Source organism: Mastigoproctus giganteus, chromosome 6, assembly GCF_048544385.1.
Source record: "Mastigoproctus giganteus isolate SK-2022 chromosome 6, ASM4854438v1, whole genome shotgun sequence".
NCBI lineage: Eukaryota > Metazoa > Arthropoda > Arachnida > Uropygi > Thelyphonidae > Mastigoproctus > Mastigoproctus giganteus.
The window spans coordinates 122,550,363-122,566,172 of NC_143580.1; the positions used below are offsets into that span (position 1 = coordinate 122,550,363).

The following is a 15,810-nucleotide window of genomic DNA, read 5'->3' on the forward strand; positions in this document are numbered from 1 at the left end:
AGAGGTGAATTAAACTCTGTCAGTGAGCTAGACTCCACATGGAGTAAAGTGAAGGAGAAACTGTTGAAGATAAACACAAGAAAGGCACCCGGGGTGGATGGGATCTATCCAGTTATATTAAAGGAGGCAGCAAAGGAAGTAAGCAAACCCTTAGCCATAATTATGAGAGCTTCCTTGGACTCAGGGGAGGTACCCATAGACTGGAAATGTGCAAATGTGACCCCAATTCACAAAGGAGGATCAAAGGCTGACACAAGTAATTATAGACCTGTGAGCTTAACTTCTGTTCCAGGAAAATTAATGGAGGCACTGGTTAAAGAAGCACTGCAGGATCATTTAGACAAGACTTCAGTTATAGCTCAGACACAGCATGGTTTTGTTAAGGGGAAGTCTTGCCTGACCAACTTGATTGGATACTATGATGCAGTCACAAAAGAACTGGATGCAGGGAATAACTTTGATATTATATACTTGGATCTTAGAAAGGCTTTTGATACTGTTGCACATGGAAGACTGCTACACAAATTGGAGCAGTGTGACATTGGAGGCAAATTGCTGCTATGGATAAAGGGGTAGTTGAGGGGGAGAAGACAGAGAGTGGTAATAAATGGACACTGCTCATCGTGGACTAATGTTATTAGTGGAGTCCCTCAGGGCTCAGTGTTGGGTCCATTATTGTTTTCTGTATTTATAAATGATATTGATGATGGTATATCAAGCTTAATTTCCAAGTTTGCAGATGATACAAAGGTTGGCAGGGTTGTCAAGGACACTACTGACACTATGCTGCTGCAACAGGATCTGGAAAGGTTGAGCAGATGGGCTGAGAGGTGGCAAATGAAGTTTAACATTGACAAATGTAAAGTACTACACATGGGAAACAGCAACCCCAGAGCAACGTATCAGCTCTGTGGTACTACACTGACAGTGGTAGAGAATGAAAGGGACGTGGGGGTTGTTGTGCAGGCAGATATGAAGTTCTCTGAGCAGTGCAGACGGGCTGCAAGAGTAGCTCATGGAGTATTGTCAATGATATACAGGAATTTTTCCAGCAGGGATAAGGAGGTGATTATTCCATTGTATAAGGCAATGGTCAGGCCACACCTAGAGTACTGTATACAGGTGTGGAGGCCTCATTTCAAGAAGGATGTAGAGCTGCTGGAACGAGTACAGAGAAGGGCAACAAGGTTAGTGAACAGAACGAAGGGTTGCTCTTATGAAGAAAGGCTTAAGTTTTGCAAATTACAGTGTCTGGAGACTAGGCACCAGCGAGGTGATCTGATAGAGGTGTATAAAGCCTTGAATGGTTTAAGCATGCTCAATGCTGATGGGATTCTTCCTCTAGCTCAGAAAAATCACCTGAGAGGGCATAAATTCAAATTGAGGAAAGACAGAGGTAGGATAGACATGCGGAAATTTGCCTTTAGCCAGCGGGTGGTTGGTTGGTGGAACAGACTTCCATCCCTTGTGGTGGAGGGTGATAGCCTAAATAAGTTTAAGGCTCAGCTGGACAGGTATTTTGAACGAACAGAGGGGTGAAGTGGAAGTGGGTTTTTTTTTTTTTTTTTTTTTTTTGGCTGATGCTGCATAAGCTTGCTTTCTTGCATCAAATGCCTCTACTAATGCTAATGCTTAATGCTAAAGATTTTGTAATAACTGAGAGAAAAGTGGAGGAGAAATTGTTGAAGATTAACATAAGAAAGGCACCTGGGGTGGATGGGATCTATCCAGTTATGTTAAAGGAGGCAGCAAAGGAAGTAAGCAAACCCTTAACCATAATTATGAGAGCTTCCTTGGATTCAGGGGGAGGTACCCATGGACTGGAAATGTACAAATGTAACCCCAATTCACAAAGGAGGGTAAAAGGATGACAAGTAATTACTGACATGTTAGTTTAGATTCTATTGAAGGGAAATTAATGGAGGCACTGGTTAAAGAAGTACTGCAAAATCATCTAGAGAAGACTTCAGTTATAGCTTGGACACAGCATGGATTTGTTAAGGGGAAGTAATGTCTGACCAATTTGATTGGATACTATGATGTGGTCACAAAGCAAATGGATGCAAAGAATAATTTTTATATTATATATTTGGATCTTAGAAAGGCTTTTGATACTGTTGCACATTGGAAGACTGCAGCAAAAATTGGAACAGTGTGGCATTGGAGGCAAATTGCTGCTATGGATAAAGGGTTCGTTGAGTGGGAGAAGACAGAGAGTGGTAATCGATGGACACTGTTCTTCGTGGACTGTTATTAGTGGAGTCCCCCAGGGTTCAGTGTTGGGTCCATTGTTGTTTTCTGTATTTATCAATGATATTGATGATGGTATACCAGGCTTAAAGTCCAAGTTTGCAGACAACATGAAGGTCGGCAAGGTTGTTAATGACAGTACACTGCTGCAACAGGATCTAGAAAAGTTGAGCAGATGGGCTGAGAGGTGGCAACTGAAGTTTAACATTGACAAAGGTAAAGTACTGCATATGGGAAGCAGTAACCCCAGAGTAACGTATCAACTGTGTGGTACTACACTGACAGTGGTAGAGAATGAAAAGGACTTGGGGTAATTGTGCAGGCAGATATGAAGTTTTCTGAGCAGTGCAGACTGTCTGCAAGAGTAGCTCATGATGTCTTGTCAATGATATACAGGAATGTTTCTAGTAGGGATAAGAAGGTGATTATTCCATTGTATATGTCAGGCCACACCTTGAGTATTGTATACAGGTCTAGTGGCCTCATTTTAAGAAGGATGTAGAGCTGCTGGAAGGAGTACAGAGAAGGGCAACAGGATTAGTGAATAGAACAAAGGGTTGTACTTATGAAGAAAGGCTTAAGTTTTGCAAATTACAGTGTTTGGAGACTAGGCACCTGCTAGGTGATCTGATTGAGGTGTATTTGGTTAAGCATGCTCAATGCTGATGGGATTCTTTCTTCTGTTCAGAATAATCGCCTGAGAAGGCATAAATTCAAATTGAGGAAAGATAGTTGTAGGATAGATGTGCAGAAGTTTGCCTTAAGCAGCAGGTGGTTGATTGCTGGAACAAACTTTCATCTGTCATGTAGAAGTTGATAGCTTAAATAGATTCAAGGCAGAACTAGACAAACGTTTTACACAAGTGGATGGGTGAAATGAGAATGTTTTTTTTTTTTTTTTTTTTTGGCTGATGCTATATAACCTTGGTTTCTTGCATAATGTGCCTTTGCTAATGCTATAGAGCAGCTATCATGATTTAAGGGCACAAAAGGTAATATTGTTGTATATGTTGGTACTAATGATATTGACAATTGGAGATCTGAGGATTTAATTAACAGGTACAGGACAATGTTAAGAAAAAACTGCAAGTTTGGATTGAAATTGAATGTGTGTAATTCTGATCAGAAACAAAAACTAAATTGAGGGCCTTATCAATCAGTTAGGCCCTGGAGACTGTGCAAGGCTCATGAGGTAGAATTTTTCTGTGTGGCTGGGCTCGTTAATAGGAGAGACTTTTTTTTTTACAAAGATGAGATTCACTAAAATAAAAGGGGTGCAAGAATATTTGCTGATGCTATCAAAGCAGTGTTAGGCAGGTTAAAAAACTGTTAGCTGGGGGCGGAGGAAGAGAGAGAGGGAGACTTGCACTGCTACTGGAAGATGCAGCAACCTGTAAAACATGGTGTAGGAGATTTCAAAACCTGCTGAAGGAGCCTATGGAACAAGCAAATATCCCAGCTAGGATATTAAGTTATCAAGTTAGTGTGTCAGGGTTATTAAGTGTAAAAACAGTTGCATACATACTTGCACTTACACTAAGAACACAGTAAATAAATTGATGAATTTGAAGTGCTAGTTTTCATCGAATGCAAACATTGTAGAGATATTGGGTACATGGTGTCACTCAGACATAAGGGTGCAGAATTTGAAAATGAGGAATAGAATCACTACAGAAAAGAAAGACAGAACAGGTGGGGGAAGGATCATGGTATTGGTTGAGAAGCACAAAATTAGGCAGCACATCAAGCCATTGGTGAGCAACCAATAAAATGTCGAGTCAGTTTGGTGTGACATAAGCAATGGGAAAACAAAAATGAGGACAGCAATGAGTTATTATGCCTATGCATAATGACACGGATCAGTATAACAAACATTTGCACTGAAAGACAGACAGACAGTGCCAGTAAATCTTATAATGGGGGATTTTAACTTTCAAGATATTGACTGAACTATTATGGGTTGGTTATTCACACATTAATAAGGCACTTCTGCAGATTTACTCGATGACAGTTCTACACTAGCATGTTAGAGAAGCAACAAGATAATGCAACACTCCTGATCTGATAATTATCAGAGACTTTCCATGCATTAAGAATCTGCATATAAAAGACCCACGAGGTTGCAGTGATCAGTGTACTGATGTGGAATTTAGTTAAAGATTTAACTACTGTCAAGGGCAAAGGGGAAGGCTTCTGCTTTCATAAAAATTGCCCAAGAATACGGGGTAGTCATGGACAATTTTTAAATTCCTTTCAGTAGGATTAACTGATGATGTTAAATTCGAAATGGAAAGCATTCAGGACAGTAATCATAGAAGTGATAGTTTTTATGCTAACTAAGAGATACTATTCAAGGAATAGACCCAAATGGATGTCAGATGAATTAATGAGACTCATGGCAGAGAACAAAAATGCATGGGATGCATAGAAATTATCAAGCAATATAAAAGTCTACAGGAAATATAAACTAGTTGGCAATCAAGTTACAAAGGAAGTTAGGCAAGCTAAGGCAGAAGTCTCTGGAAAGGAATGTAATGAAAAGCATCAAAGATTTCTTTATTTATATGAACAGTAGAAGAAATGGGGATGAATCACATTGGTCCACTAAATGTGAATGATTTAATTTCTGATTATCTTACTCAAGTTTTTGACAAACTGAATAGGTATTATGCATCTACATTCTCACATGACATATTAGGGGGTTGGGATTCCAGGTGTACCATATTGTAAAAAAAAAATTAAATGATTTTGTGATAACTGTGAGGAAAGTGGAGGAGAAATCGTTGAAGCTAAAAGTAAAAAAAGGCACCTGGTGCTGATGGAATCTATCCAATGATGTTGAGGAGGCAGCAAAATGAGATAAAAAAACCTTTAGCCATAATTACGAGAGCATCTTGGATTCAGGAACGTTCCCTATGGACTGGATATGTCACAAACAAGGAGATGTTCCCAGTTCACAAAGGGAGATCAAAGGGTAACATGAGCCATTACAGACCTGTTAGCTTGACTTCCATTTCAGGAAAAATAAATGGATTCATTGGTTAAAAAAGTAATGTAGGACCATCTAGACAGGAATGTATTTATACTGCAGTTACAGCATGGATTTCTTGAGGAGCAGTCTTGTCTGACCAAACTGATTGGATACTATGATGCAGTAACAAAAGAACTGGATGCAAAAAATAATTCTGATATCATACACTTTGATTTCAGAAAATCATTTAATACTGTTGCACATAAGATCTTGCTGTGCAAACTGGAGCAGCGAGACATAAGGACAAGCTACTGCTAGGAATAGAGGGATGGGTGAGGGAGAAGACAGAGAGTGGTTATCAATGGACATTGCTTTTCTTGGAAAGATGTGATTAGTGCAGTTCTTAGGATTCAGTGCATGGTTTGTTGTTGTTTTCAATATTTATTGATGATACTGAGGAAGGAATATCAGGCTTAATATCCTGATATCCTAATATGCCTTCATCATTCTTAATTTTTCAGATGATATGAAGTTTGGCAGGGTGATAGATGACAGTAATCAGAGTACATTACTGCAACAAGATCTAAAAAATTAGGCAGATGGACTGAGAAGGTTTGGCAATTGAAGTTCAATCTTGACCAATGTAAGGTACTGCACATGGGTAGCAGTAATTCCAGATTAATGTACCATTTTCTTCACAGGGTTTCATCAATGATATACAGGAATTTTGCTAGCAGGTATAAGGAAGTGATTATCCCATTATATAAGGCAATGGCTAGGCCACAATTCGAGTACTGCATACAAGTCTGTCCATAAGGCTCATTTTAGGATGGATGTAGTTTTGTTGGAATTTTTTTTTTTTTTTTTTTATGAAAACCCCAAACACGAAAGGTATCAAAACCTATAGTACTTAGTACCGTGCATGGGTTGAAGGAGAAGTATGGGGGGAGGGGGATGCCGGAAACTTTGCTCTAGAGACTAAACATGGGTTTCACCACTTCAAGCCTCCAATAAGCAAAGTGGTGGTATTTCACCGGTTGATGAAAGTCATCTCCCACCTACTGAAAGTCATCTACCACCTACAATGAGTGCATAGAAGAGCAACAAGTTAGTAAAAGAACAAAAAAAGGTATTAATTTCTGCAAATTACAGCATCTGGAGACTAGGTACTTGTGAGGAAATCTGAGTGAGGTGTTTAAGACTTTGAACAGCTTGAGTAAGCTTAATGCTGATGGAATGCTTTCTCTTGCTGAAACTACACACTGGAATTTGTAAATTCAAACTGAGGATGGATGGATGGTTGTAGGTTAGATGTACAGAAGTTTGTCTTCAGTCAGCAGGTAGTTGGTTGTTAGAACAAACTTCCATCTGGTGTTGTGGAACTGGGTAGTGTGAATAAATTTAAGGAAGGTCTGGTCAAATTATAAATGTGGATGACAGTAATCAGGTGATGTGATATGATGCCAGGCGTTTTTTAATTTTATTTGTTGGGCTGTATAAACTTGCTTTCTTGCATCGTTTTTGTCTATTCTTTAAGTCTTTCTTCATTCATTTTACTATATGAATAAACATATAATATCTTAAATAATTACACATTATATAAATTACATAATTTATACACAGTATCATAATTTGATATATATATATAAGGCTAATTTCAAATGATTTAGTTTATTGTAATCTATATATATATACGGTATATCCATTATTTTAAATTCAAACTTTTTTGGCATACCTTACTGAGAGGAATAAAAGAACTATTTGTAATTTGTTGCTGTGTCTCTTTTAGGTGAATTTTCCAAGTAGCAATAGAGCTAAAACTCTTATCTGCAGCATAGCATCTCCATAAACACTGAAAAATAAATATATTTAATTTAAGATATTTACAAAACATAAAAATTATTTATATAATTTTTAACACAGAAAGATTAATGAATTTCTAATGTACCATAAAGAAACCACTTATTATGTCCTTTTAATCATATTTGTTCTATGTGTGTAGGACCAAACTCAGAGTGAGTATATTCCAGATGTTGGTGAAATTCATACCACTGTACTTGTATATCATGGTATGAATTCACCAACATCTGGAAGGTAGGAATGTGATTCTACCCTTATTACTACTTCTGATGTCAAAAGTAAAGGATTCTCTGATGAAATATCATGTCCAAAGACAATCCACAAAAATTCTCTTGAAAGTTGAAATCCTGTGACTGTTCAGGCAATGAAGATACCTGATATCTCACTATCATGTGCGTTAAATCATTTGTGAATATAACTGGAGGAATAATAGTGATGTATTCATCCTGCAATGGTCATTGTGTGTGTGTGGGGGGGGGATATATAGTCTTTCTCAAGGAACAAGCGCTCTTCACCACTTTTCTGACAAAGAAAATGAGGAGTGGGTTTTATCTGTGCCGAATACTCACACTTCCATTCCTATAGGCTTGGTTTTTGAAGCAATATAAAAATTTCATGCAACAATTTAAAAGTTAAAGATGTATGCATTATTATATTTACTGTAAACTCCTCTTACAGTGCTTTTAGAGGTAATACCCCCCCCCCAAAAGCATTATAAAATACTAGTGTGTGGAGAAACACAGACTAATAGATTAACTAGAGCCATAGGAAGAGGTGAAAGTGATTCTTGCACTGCTTCTATTGTAACATGGAGCAGCATGGAAAACACAGTATCAGGAATGTAAAGCCATGCTGTGGGTCATCGTGGAACAAGTAAATACATGGGCTGTGTCTTAATTAAGGGTAAGAACATGTTGTAAAGTCCGCTCTTCTCCCTTGTTCCGGCATGCCAATTGTATGCGACCGCTTTTCTTATTTAGTTCCTTTCTTACGTTAATTTTAGGGAGAATGCCTACTTTAATTTTAATAGGTAACTCTTGTTATCCTTTTGGGCCACTGACTGCTTCAGAAAATTTTAGTATTACTATTATTCTTAGCTAGAATCTGAGTGAGGTAATGAACAACACACAGGATAAATTTAACATGTTTAATTATAGAAACTGACTTAGATACATACAAAGATTTATTAACAAAACTTTTCATATTATGGAAGTAATATGAAAAGTTTTGTTAAAATAATAGACAAAAAATAGCTCTGGGAAAAACAATTACAACAAATCCATTCACTATATCTCTTTACTAAACGGAATAAGAGCTCCTTTACAGAAGTTTCCCTCTGGGAAAAACAATTACAATAAATCCATACAGTATATCTCTTTTCTAATCTAACTAATAGTTCCTTTACAATCTTCAACTTGTTATTCCAGCTTTTTCTTAGGCTAGACAAATTAATCGTACTTAGGATTTCAGAATGCCTTTCCTTTCCATTTAGGATGACTAGAAACAATAATACAAAACAGTACTTACAATAAGTTTTACTTCTCAGTGTTTTAGGATCAGCTCCTTGACCTTCCCGCACTTTCTTTGACGACTTCCACATCTAATATCCGGCTTTTAATTCTGAACTTCCCTTTGACTCCTCTTGGCTGCTTTTAACGTAGTTGACTACGGATAAGCCTTATCCTTTGGTTGGTAAATTCTCCTTTCCGATATCCAGCAAAAACTCGCCGCTTCCCGACTAACTTCTATCTTCAATAATTCCACGACCATGCTTACTAAGACAAGACTACCTCTCTAGAACTACCTCTTCCTTTAACACCACCTGTATCACTCTTCCCGACTCACTTAACGCTATTGAAACCCGTCCTTATATATCCGCTATGTTTCCCCGCATACCCTGAAATTTTGACTGACCTCCCCTCTGTAAAGTTGAAATGTTCACCGTAATTTCGCGTATCATGGACTCGCCCGTAAATTTCCATAGTAACTTATAACTACTCTTACTGCGTGTATAGGCGTTTTTTTTTTTTTTTTTTTTTTTTTTTAAAGTAAGCTTACAATGTGCATGTACACCAGGGGTTCTTAACCTTTTGCTTTAAGAAAGCAAGAATTTGCAGCTTATAATACATGCATGCACCATATATGAAAATATAAATTTTTCTGCTTAAAGATTAAAAATGCATTTTTTAAATAAATTTTTTAGCCGTATTAAGCATACAAGAATTATATTTCTCCATTAAAATTTTTGGGTGCTAATATTTATTACCTTATAAGTGTGAACCTTGACTTTGAAGAGATGACCGCAAACCTTTGAAATTACTTTCTCCATTATGAAGATAATCGCAAATTTTCTTCCAAATGTGACCTCAACGATCGTCTTTTTTTTTTTTTTTTTTTTGATATTGTTCATTAATGAAAAAGCACTTTCACAAGTATAAGTGCCTCCATTAATTTTCCTGGAACAGAAGTTAAGCTCACAGGTCTATAATTACTTGTGTCAGCCTTTGATCCTCCTTTGTGAATTGGGGTCACATTTGCACATTTCCAGTCTATGGGTACCTCCCCTGAGTCCAAGGAAGCTCTCATAATTATGGCTAAGGGTTTGCTTACTTCCTTTGCTGCCTCCTTTAATATAACTGGATAGATCCCATCCACCCCGGGTGCCTTTCTTGTGTTTATCTTCAACAGTTTCTCCTCCACTTTACTCCCAGTTATTTCAAGATTCTGTAGCTTACTGCTAGAGTTGAATACACCTCTGGCATTCCCCTCGCTGAATAACTCCTCATGTGTGAATGTCGATGCAAAATATTCATTTAGTTTGTTAGCTACCTGAGCAGGATCATCAACACTTGACCCATCAATATCAAGTGGACCAATCTGATTCATCCTCTTCCTTCTAGAGTTTACATAAGTAAAGAACTCTTTGCTGTTTTTCTTTGCATCCCTTGCCAAGGATTTCTCGTAATCTGCCTTCGCCTGCCTAATCTCCTTTGTAACTTGGTTGCATATCAACTAATGTTGATATGCAACCAAGTTGATATGTCACCTGTATGTAACATACAGTTGACATGGATGACCAGTGCAGTACTGCTTGTTTTTAGTGTTAAATCTGTAGCCAAGTGGTCAGGAGTGGGAGTGCAGCAGCACACACTCTTTGAGTAGACCGGGGTTCAAGCTCCTGACTGCTAAATATGGTCGATCTGCCAACCCGCACTGGACCAGCGTGGCAGCTTATGGTCCATTTCCCTCAGCATGAATTGTTGAGGAGGCTTCCATCCTGCAGTGGGTTGATCATGGCTGCAGTTTACCCTTATTTCTTTTTTTTAAGCATTGGGAAATCAAAATGAGAGTTGGTGTGTTCTATAGGCCTAATAACTGTGGCGAGTATACCAAACAACTATACACAGAAATAGAGCGGGTCAGTAAATCAGAATATCTTATAATGGGAGATTTTAACTTTCCAGATGTTGACTGGAATTTGTGGATTGGTCACTCACACACTAGCAAGAGATTTTTAGATTTATTGGTTAACTATTTTCTACAGTAGCATGTCAGAGAGTCAACGAGAGGTAGCAATACTCTTTATCTGGTTATCAACAGCGATTCTTCATGCATTAAAAATCTAGATATAAAATACCCCACTGAGTGGCAGTGATCAGAGTGTACTAATGTGGAATTTAATTAAACACATTAACTACTGTCAAGGGTAAAGGCTCTCTTGTAAGGGTGACTACAGCAGTCTCAGACAGTTGTTTTTAAATTCAATGCAGTGGGACCAACTGATGATGTTCAAAGCAAATTCTAAATGGGAAGTATTCAGGGAAGTAATCACAGAAGCTTTTATGCATTTCATAAAAACTAAAAAATACTGTTCAAGGCTTAGACCTAAATGGATGTCATATAAACTGATGAGACTTGTAGTCCCATCAGTTCATATTGGGAACAAAAGGGTGCTCTTACCTAGAAAGGCTTCAGTTCTGCAAATTGCAATGTCAGGAGACTAGGCACCTGTGAGGTAATCTGATTGAGGTGTTTAAGGCATTGAATGAATTGAGTAAGCTGAATGTGAATGGTATTCTTCCTCTTGCTGAAATTACACATGTGGGAGCATAAATTTAAGTTGAGGAAGGATAGTTGTACTAAATACTGATCAATCTCTCTTTCTCTCTCCCCCTCACACACACACACAGAGGCCACCGCCTTTGCAAATGACCTGGTTCTGATTGTGAAGGTGAACTCCCATTCAGAACATTAACTCAAGCAAATTTGGCCCTACAGAATCTTCAGCAGTGGACCAATGTTCATAAACTCAAAATAGTCCCAGATAAAACTAAAAGGATACTGCTTAAAGGAACTCTGTGCAGATCACCTTCCTAAAAATCAGAATTTTCATGACAAATTCTGAGTCAGAATTTGAATATATTTAATTTACCTGACAAACCTTATACTTTTATTTGTTATTGGTTTAGGGATTTATTAGGAGCATCGGCAACTATGGCCATAGTACGCCAGTTATACTTTGATAATGTTCATGGGAGCTGTAATATTGATATAACCTTGGTTTCTTATCAATTAAGTAGGATATTATTTTATTTCATTGGGATGTAACTACTAATTTTACTAGTAGTGATCATAGGTCAATTGTGTTTTATATTAATTTGATGGATGGACAGTTATTTGAGACACATTTGCAGGAGTGCTCAAGGTTTAATTTCAGGATAATTAATTGGGATAGATTTGATAGTTTAATGAGGAGTAATATACAAATGAAGTTACAAAACTTAGTTTCTATACGTTTAATGCACTTTGATTTTTTTTTTTTTTTTTTTTTTTTAAATCAGTTATGCATAATGCATTGAGCTTTGCTGCAAGAAGAAGAGATAGGGCATACAATGTACCATGGTGGTCTGATGAGTTATCTAAATTAAAATCGGAGATGGTTAATCTGAGGAAAATGTATCAGAGATTGAGAAGTCGGAGTATGGCTGAGGCCCTGGTTAGTAGGAAACTTTTTAGAATTAAAAGGAAACAGTACCATAAGGCAATCTATTCTCAAGACATGGCAAGATTTAGTGTTGCTATTGGGAATAATGACCCATGGGGCTTATTATTTAAAATATGTAGAAATAAGTTAAATATTAACATATTTATAAATATTAACTTATTTCTACATATTTTAAATAATAAGCCCCATGGGTCATTATTCCCAATAGACAACACTAAATCTTGCCATGCCTTAAGTTTATGAGAATAGATTGCCTTATGATACTGTTTCCTTTTAATTCTAAAAAGTTTCCTACTAACCAGGGCCTCAGCCATACTCAGACTTCTGTGATTGGTATACAACTATCAAGTCTATTACTGATCAGTTATTTTTAACTGACTGTGAAGCACAGGATACTGCATATCACGCTATGGTTATGGGGAGAAGGAAACAGAGCTTATCAGGGTTCTAATGACACCGACTTGTTTAATTTAAGTGGGTTAACGGTTGTGCGCTCCAAGTTAAATATAAATAAGACCCCAGGGTTGGATGAAATTGAAAATAATTGTATTATTAGAGCGACATAGTTATGTACTGATGTGTTATTAAATGTATTTAACTAATGTACAAGTTGGTACATTTGCATCATTTCTGTACATAGCCAACTACATAAGGTAGTTGTAAATTGGCATCATTAAGTGTATCTCATATTGTAAATACCTTCACAATGAGTTGCCATGGTATTGCACTACCTCAAATAAGTAAAGCTTCACCAGAGAAGAAGACTATTGTTATTTATTCTCAGCAGATACAATCACCTATACGGCACCGTTTCGGAGCTTATTGGCTCCTCATCAGCGGGTGGGCAGGTACCCACCCACTGATGCAATGACAACAACCCAATTGCAAAGAATAACAATGATGACAACCCTTTGCAACTGGGTTGTCATCATGCAACACCAGCGTACCCGCCCGCCCACCGCTTGTCATTTCCAAATTTCCAAACTTGCTGGACATGGCATCTTCAGCTTTCAAATTTCTCTTTCTCATGGCTGATAGTGCAACTTCTTTCCATGTTTTTCTGGGCATCCTCACCTTCTCTTCCAAGGGAAGAGAAGGTGAGGACATATAATTTTAGGTCATCTCTCTTCAGTCATACGCAGTAGATGTCCAAACCATCTCAACCGCCTATTTTCTATTCATTCTATAATATCTTTATCTGCGTACATACATCTTATTTCCTCACTCGTTATCCTCTCTAGCCTTGAAACCCTAGAACTCTGACATAGGTAGTCCATCTCTATGGCCCTAAGCTTCTTTTTGTCACCCTCTTTCAGTGTGCACACCTCACAGCCATAGCAAAGTACTGATTCCACTAACGGTTGTCCCATATGTTTTTTAGTTCTATAGGAGATATTGTTGTCTCATCATATAGAGTTGAGGGCACTAAGAATCTTCTGTGATGAATTCATGTGTAAACTTCCTCTTTCCTCAATCCTTGTTTAGTTAATCTGGTATGGGCTTGGCTCACTCAGAATTCTGAGCTGGATATCATCATTCTTCTCTTTCTTGGCAATTCCCTTCTATTTTCTCTCTCTCTCTCTCTCTCTCTCTCAGGTGACTCAGAAATTTTTTTTGGCTGGTACAACATAAGCCTCCGGCTTCCTTGCACTATATGGCTAATAATAATAATAGTAATAATAATAATCTATATCCAAATTACTGGAAAAATTCAACAGGTTTTAAATGCATAGTCTGTGTAACTTCCAATTCATCAGAATGTTCCGCTGTGCTTAGGTACTCTGTCTTTGTAAACTGTACTTTACAAACTGGACTGTACTTGTTAACAGGAGAGATTGCTTCTACAGGGATGGGATACACTTAAATAGAAAGGGTGCAAGAATTTTTGCTGATGCTGTCGAGGCAGTGTTAGGTGGGTCGGAAAACTGCTAGTTGGGGGGGATACAAGGACTAATAGATTAACAGTAGCCACTGGCAGAGGTGGAAGTGATTCTTGCACTGCTTCTATTGAAATGAGCAGAAGTCTGAAAAACAAGATGCAGGATATTTCAGAGACTGCTGGTAGTCATTGCGGTACAAGTAAACACATGGGTTGTGTTAGGGTAGCTAAGAATAGAAACAGGTGCATGTATACCTGCGTGTACACCAATGCTAGGAGTTTGGTAAATAAATTTGATGAATTTGAGGTATTGCTCAAAACATCAAAGGCAGATATTGTTGGGATATCAGAGACGTGGTGTCACACAGATATAAGTAATGCGGAACTGGAATTTGGGGAATACAATGTGTATAGAAAGGATAGACAGGACAGGAGGGGAGGAGGGGTTATGCTATTAATTAAGAAACACATAAAGTCCAAGGAAGTGAAGCCAGTCGACATCGATGGACAGGGCAGTGTCGAGTCAGTTTGGTGCGACATAAGCATAGGGAAATCAAAATTGAGAGTAGGAGTGTGCTATAGGCCTAAAGACTCTGATGAGTATAATAAGATATTGTACAGGGAAATAGAGTGGGCCAGTAAATCTGAGAGTCTTATAATGGGGGACTTTAATTTCCCAGATATTGACTGGAATTTGTGGGTTGGTCACTCGCACACTAGCAAGGCTTTTGTGGATTTATTGGATGATTGTTTTCTACATCAGCATGTTCGTGAGGCAACAAGAGGGAGCAATACTCTTGATCTGATTATCAGTAGTGATTCTTCATGCATTAAGAACCTGCAGATAAATGAACCACTAGGTGGCAGTGATCACAGTGTGTTGAAGTGGGATTTACTCAAGGAGATAACTACCATCAGAGGTAAAGGGAAGGGTTTTTGTTTTCGTAAAGGCGACTATGATGGTCTGAGACAGTATTTAAATTCTATACAGTGGGACCAACTGATGATGTTACCAACAGCAAACTCAAAATGGGAAGCATTCAAGGAACTAATCTTGGAGGCTACCAGGCTTTACATACCAACTAAGAAATATTGTTCAAGGTTTAGGCCTAAATGGTTGTCAGATGAACTAATGAGACATGTGGCAGAGAAGAAAAATGCATGGGATACATACAAATTAATGGGTGACATGGAAGCCTATGATAGATATAAGTTGGTCTGTAACCAAGTCACAAAGGAGATTAGGCAGGCAAAGGCAGACTATGAAAAATCCTTGGCAAAGGATGCAAAGAAAAACAGAAAAGAGTTTTTTACATACTTGAACTCGAAAAGGAAAGGGATGAATCAGATTGGTCCACTGGATATTGATGGTTCAACAGTTGAGGATCCTGCTCAGGTGGCTAACAATCTAAACGAGTATTTTGCATCTACATTCACGCATGAGAAGTTATTCAGGAAGGAGAATGATGTAGGTAAAGTAAACATTGGCAGTGAGCTGGATGATTTTGTAATAACTGAGAGGAAAGTGGAGGAGAGATTGTTGAGGATAAACATAAAAAAGGCACCTGGGGTGGATGGGATCTATCCAGTTATATTAAAGGAGGCAGCAAAGGAAGTATGCAAACCCCTAGCCATAATTATGAGAGCTTCTTTGGACTCAGGGGAGGTGCCCATAGACTGGAGATGTGCAAATGTAACCCCAATTCACAAAGGAGGATCAAAGGCTGACACAAGTAATTATAGACCTGTTAGTTTAACTTCTGTTCCAGGTAAATTAATGGAGGCACTGGTTAAAGAAGCACTGCAGGATCATCTAGACAAGAATTCAGTTATAGCTCAGACGCA

General features: G+C 37.9%; 1 protein-coding gene across 1 annotated transcript in view; it reads right to left on the reverse strand.

Moving 5' to 3' along the window:
* LOC150084551 (potassium voltage-gated channel subfamily KQT member 1-like) overlaps positions 1-15,810 on the reverse strand; it is a 475,214-nt gene that overhangs the window by 249,196 nt on the left and 210,208 nt on the right. The window contains exon 11 of the mRNA XM_090376281.1: positions 6,957-7,073. Coding sequence (XP_090232407.1) covers positions 6,957-7,073 — 117 coding nt within the window. The remainder of the gene's footprint in view (positions 1-6,956; positions 7,074-15,810) is intronic.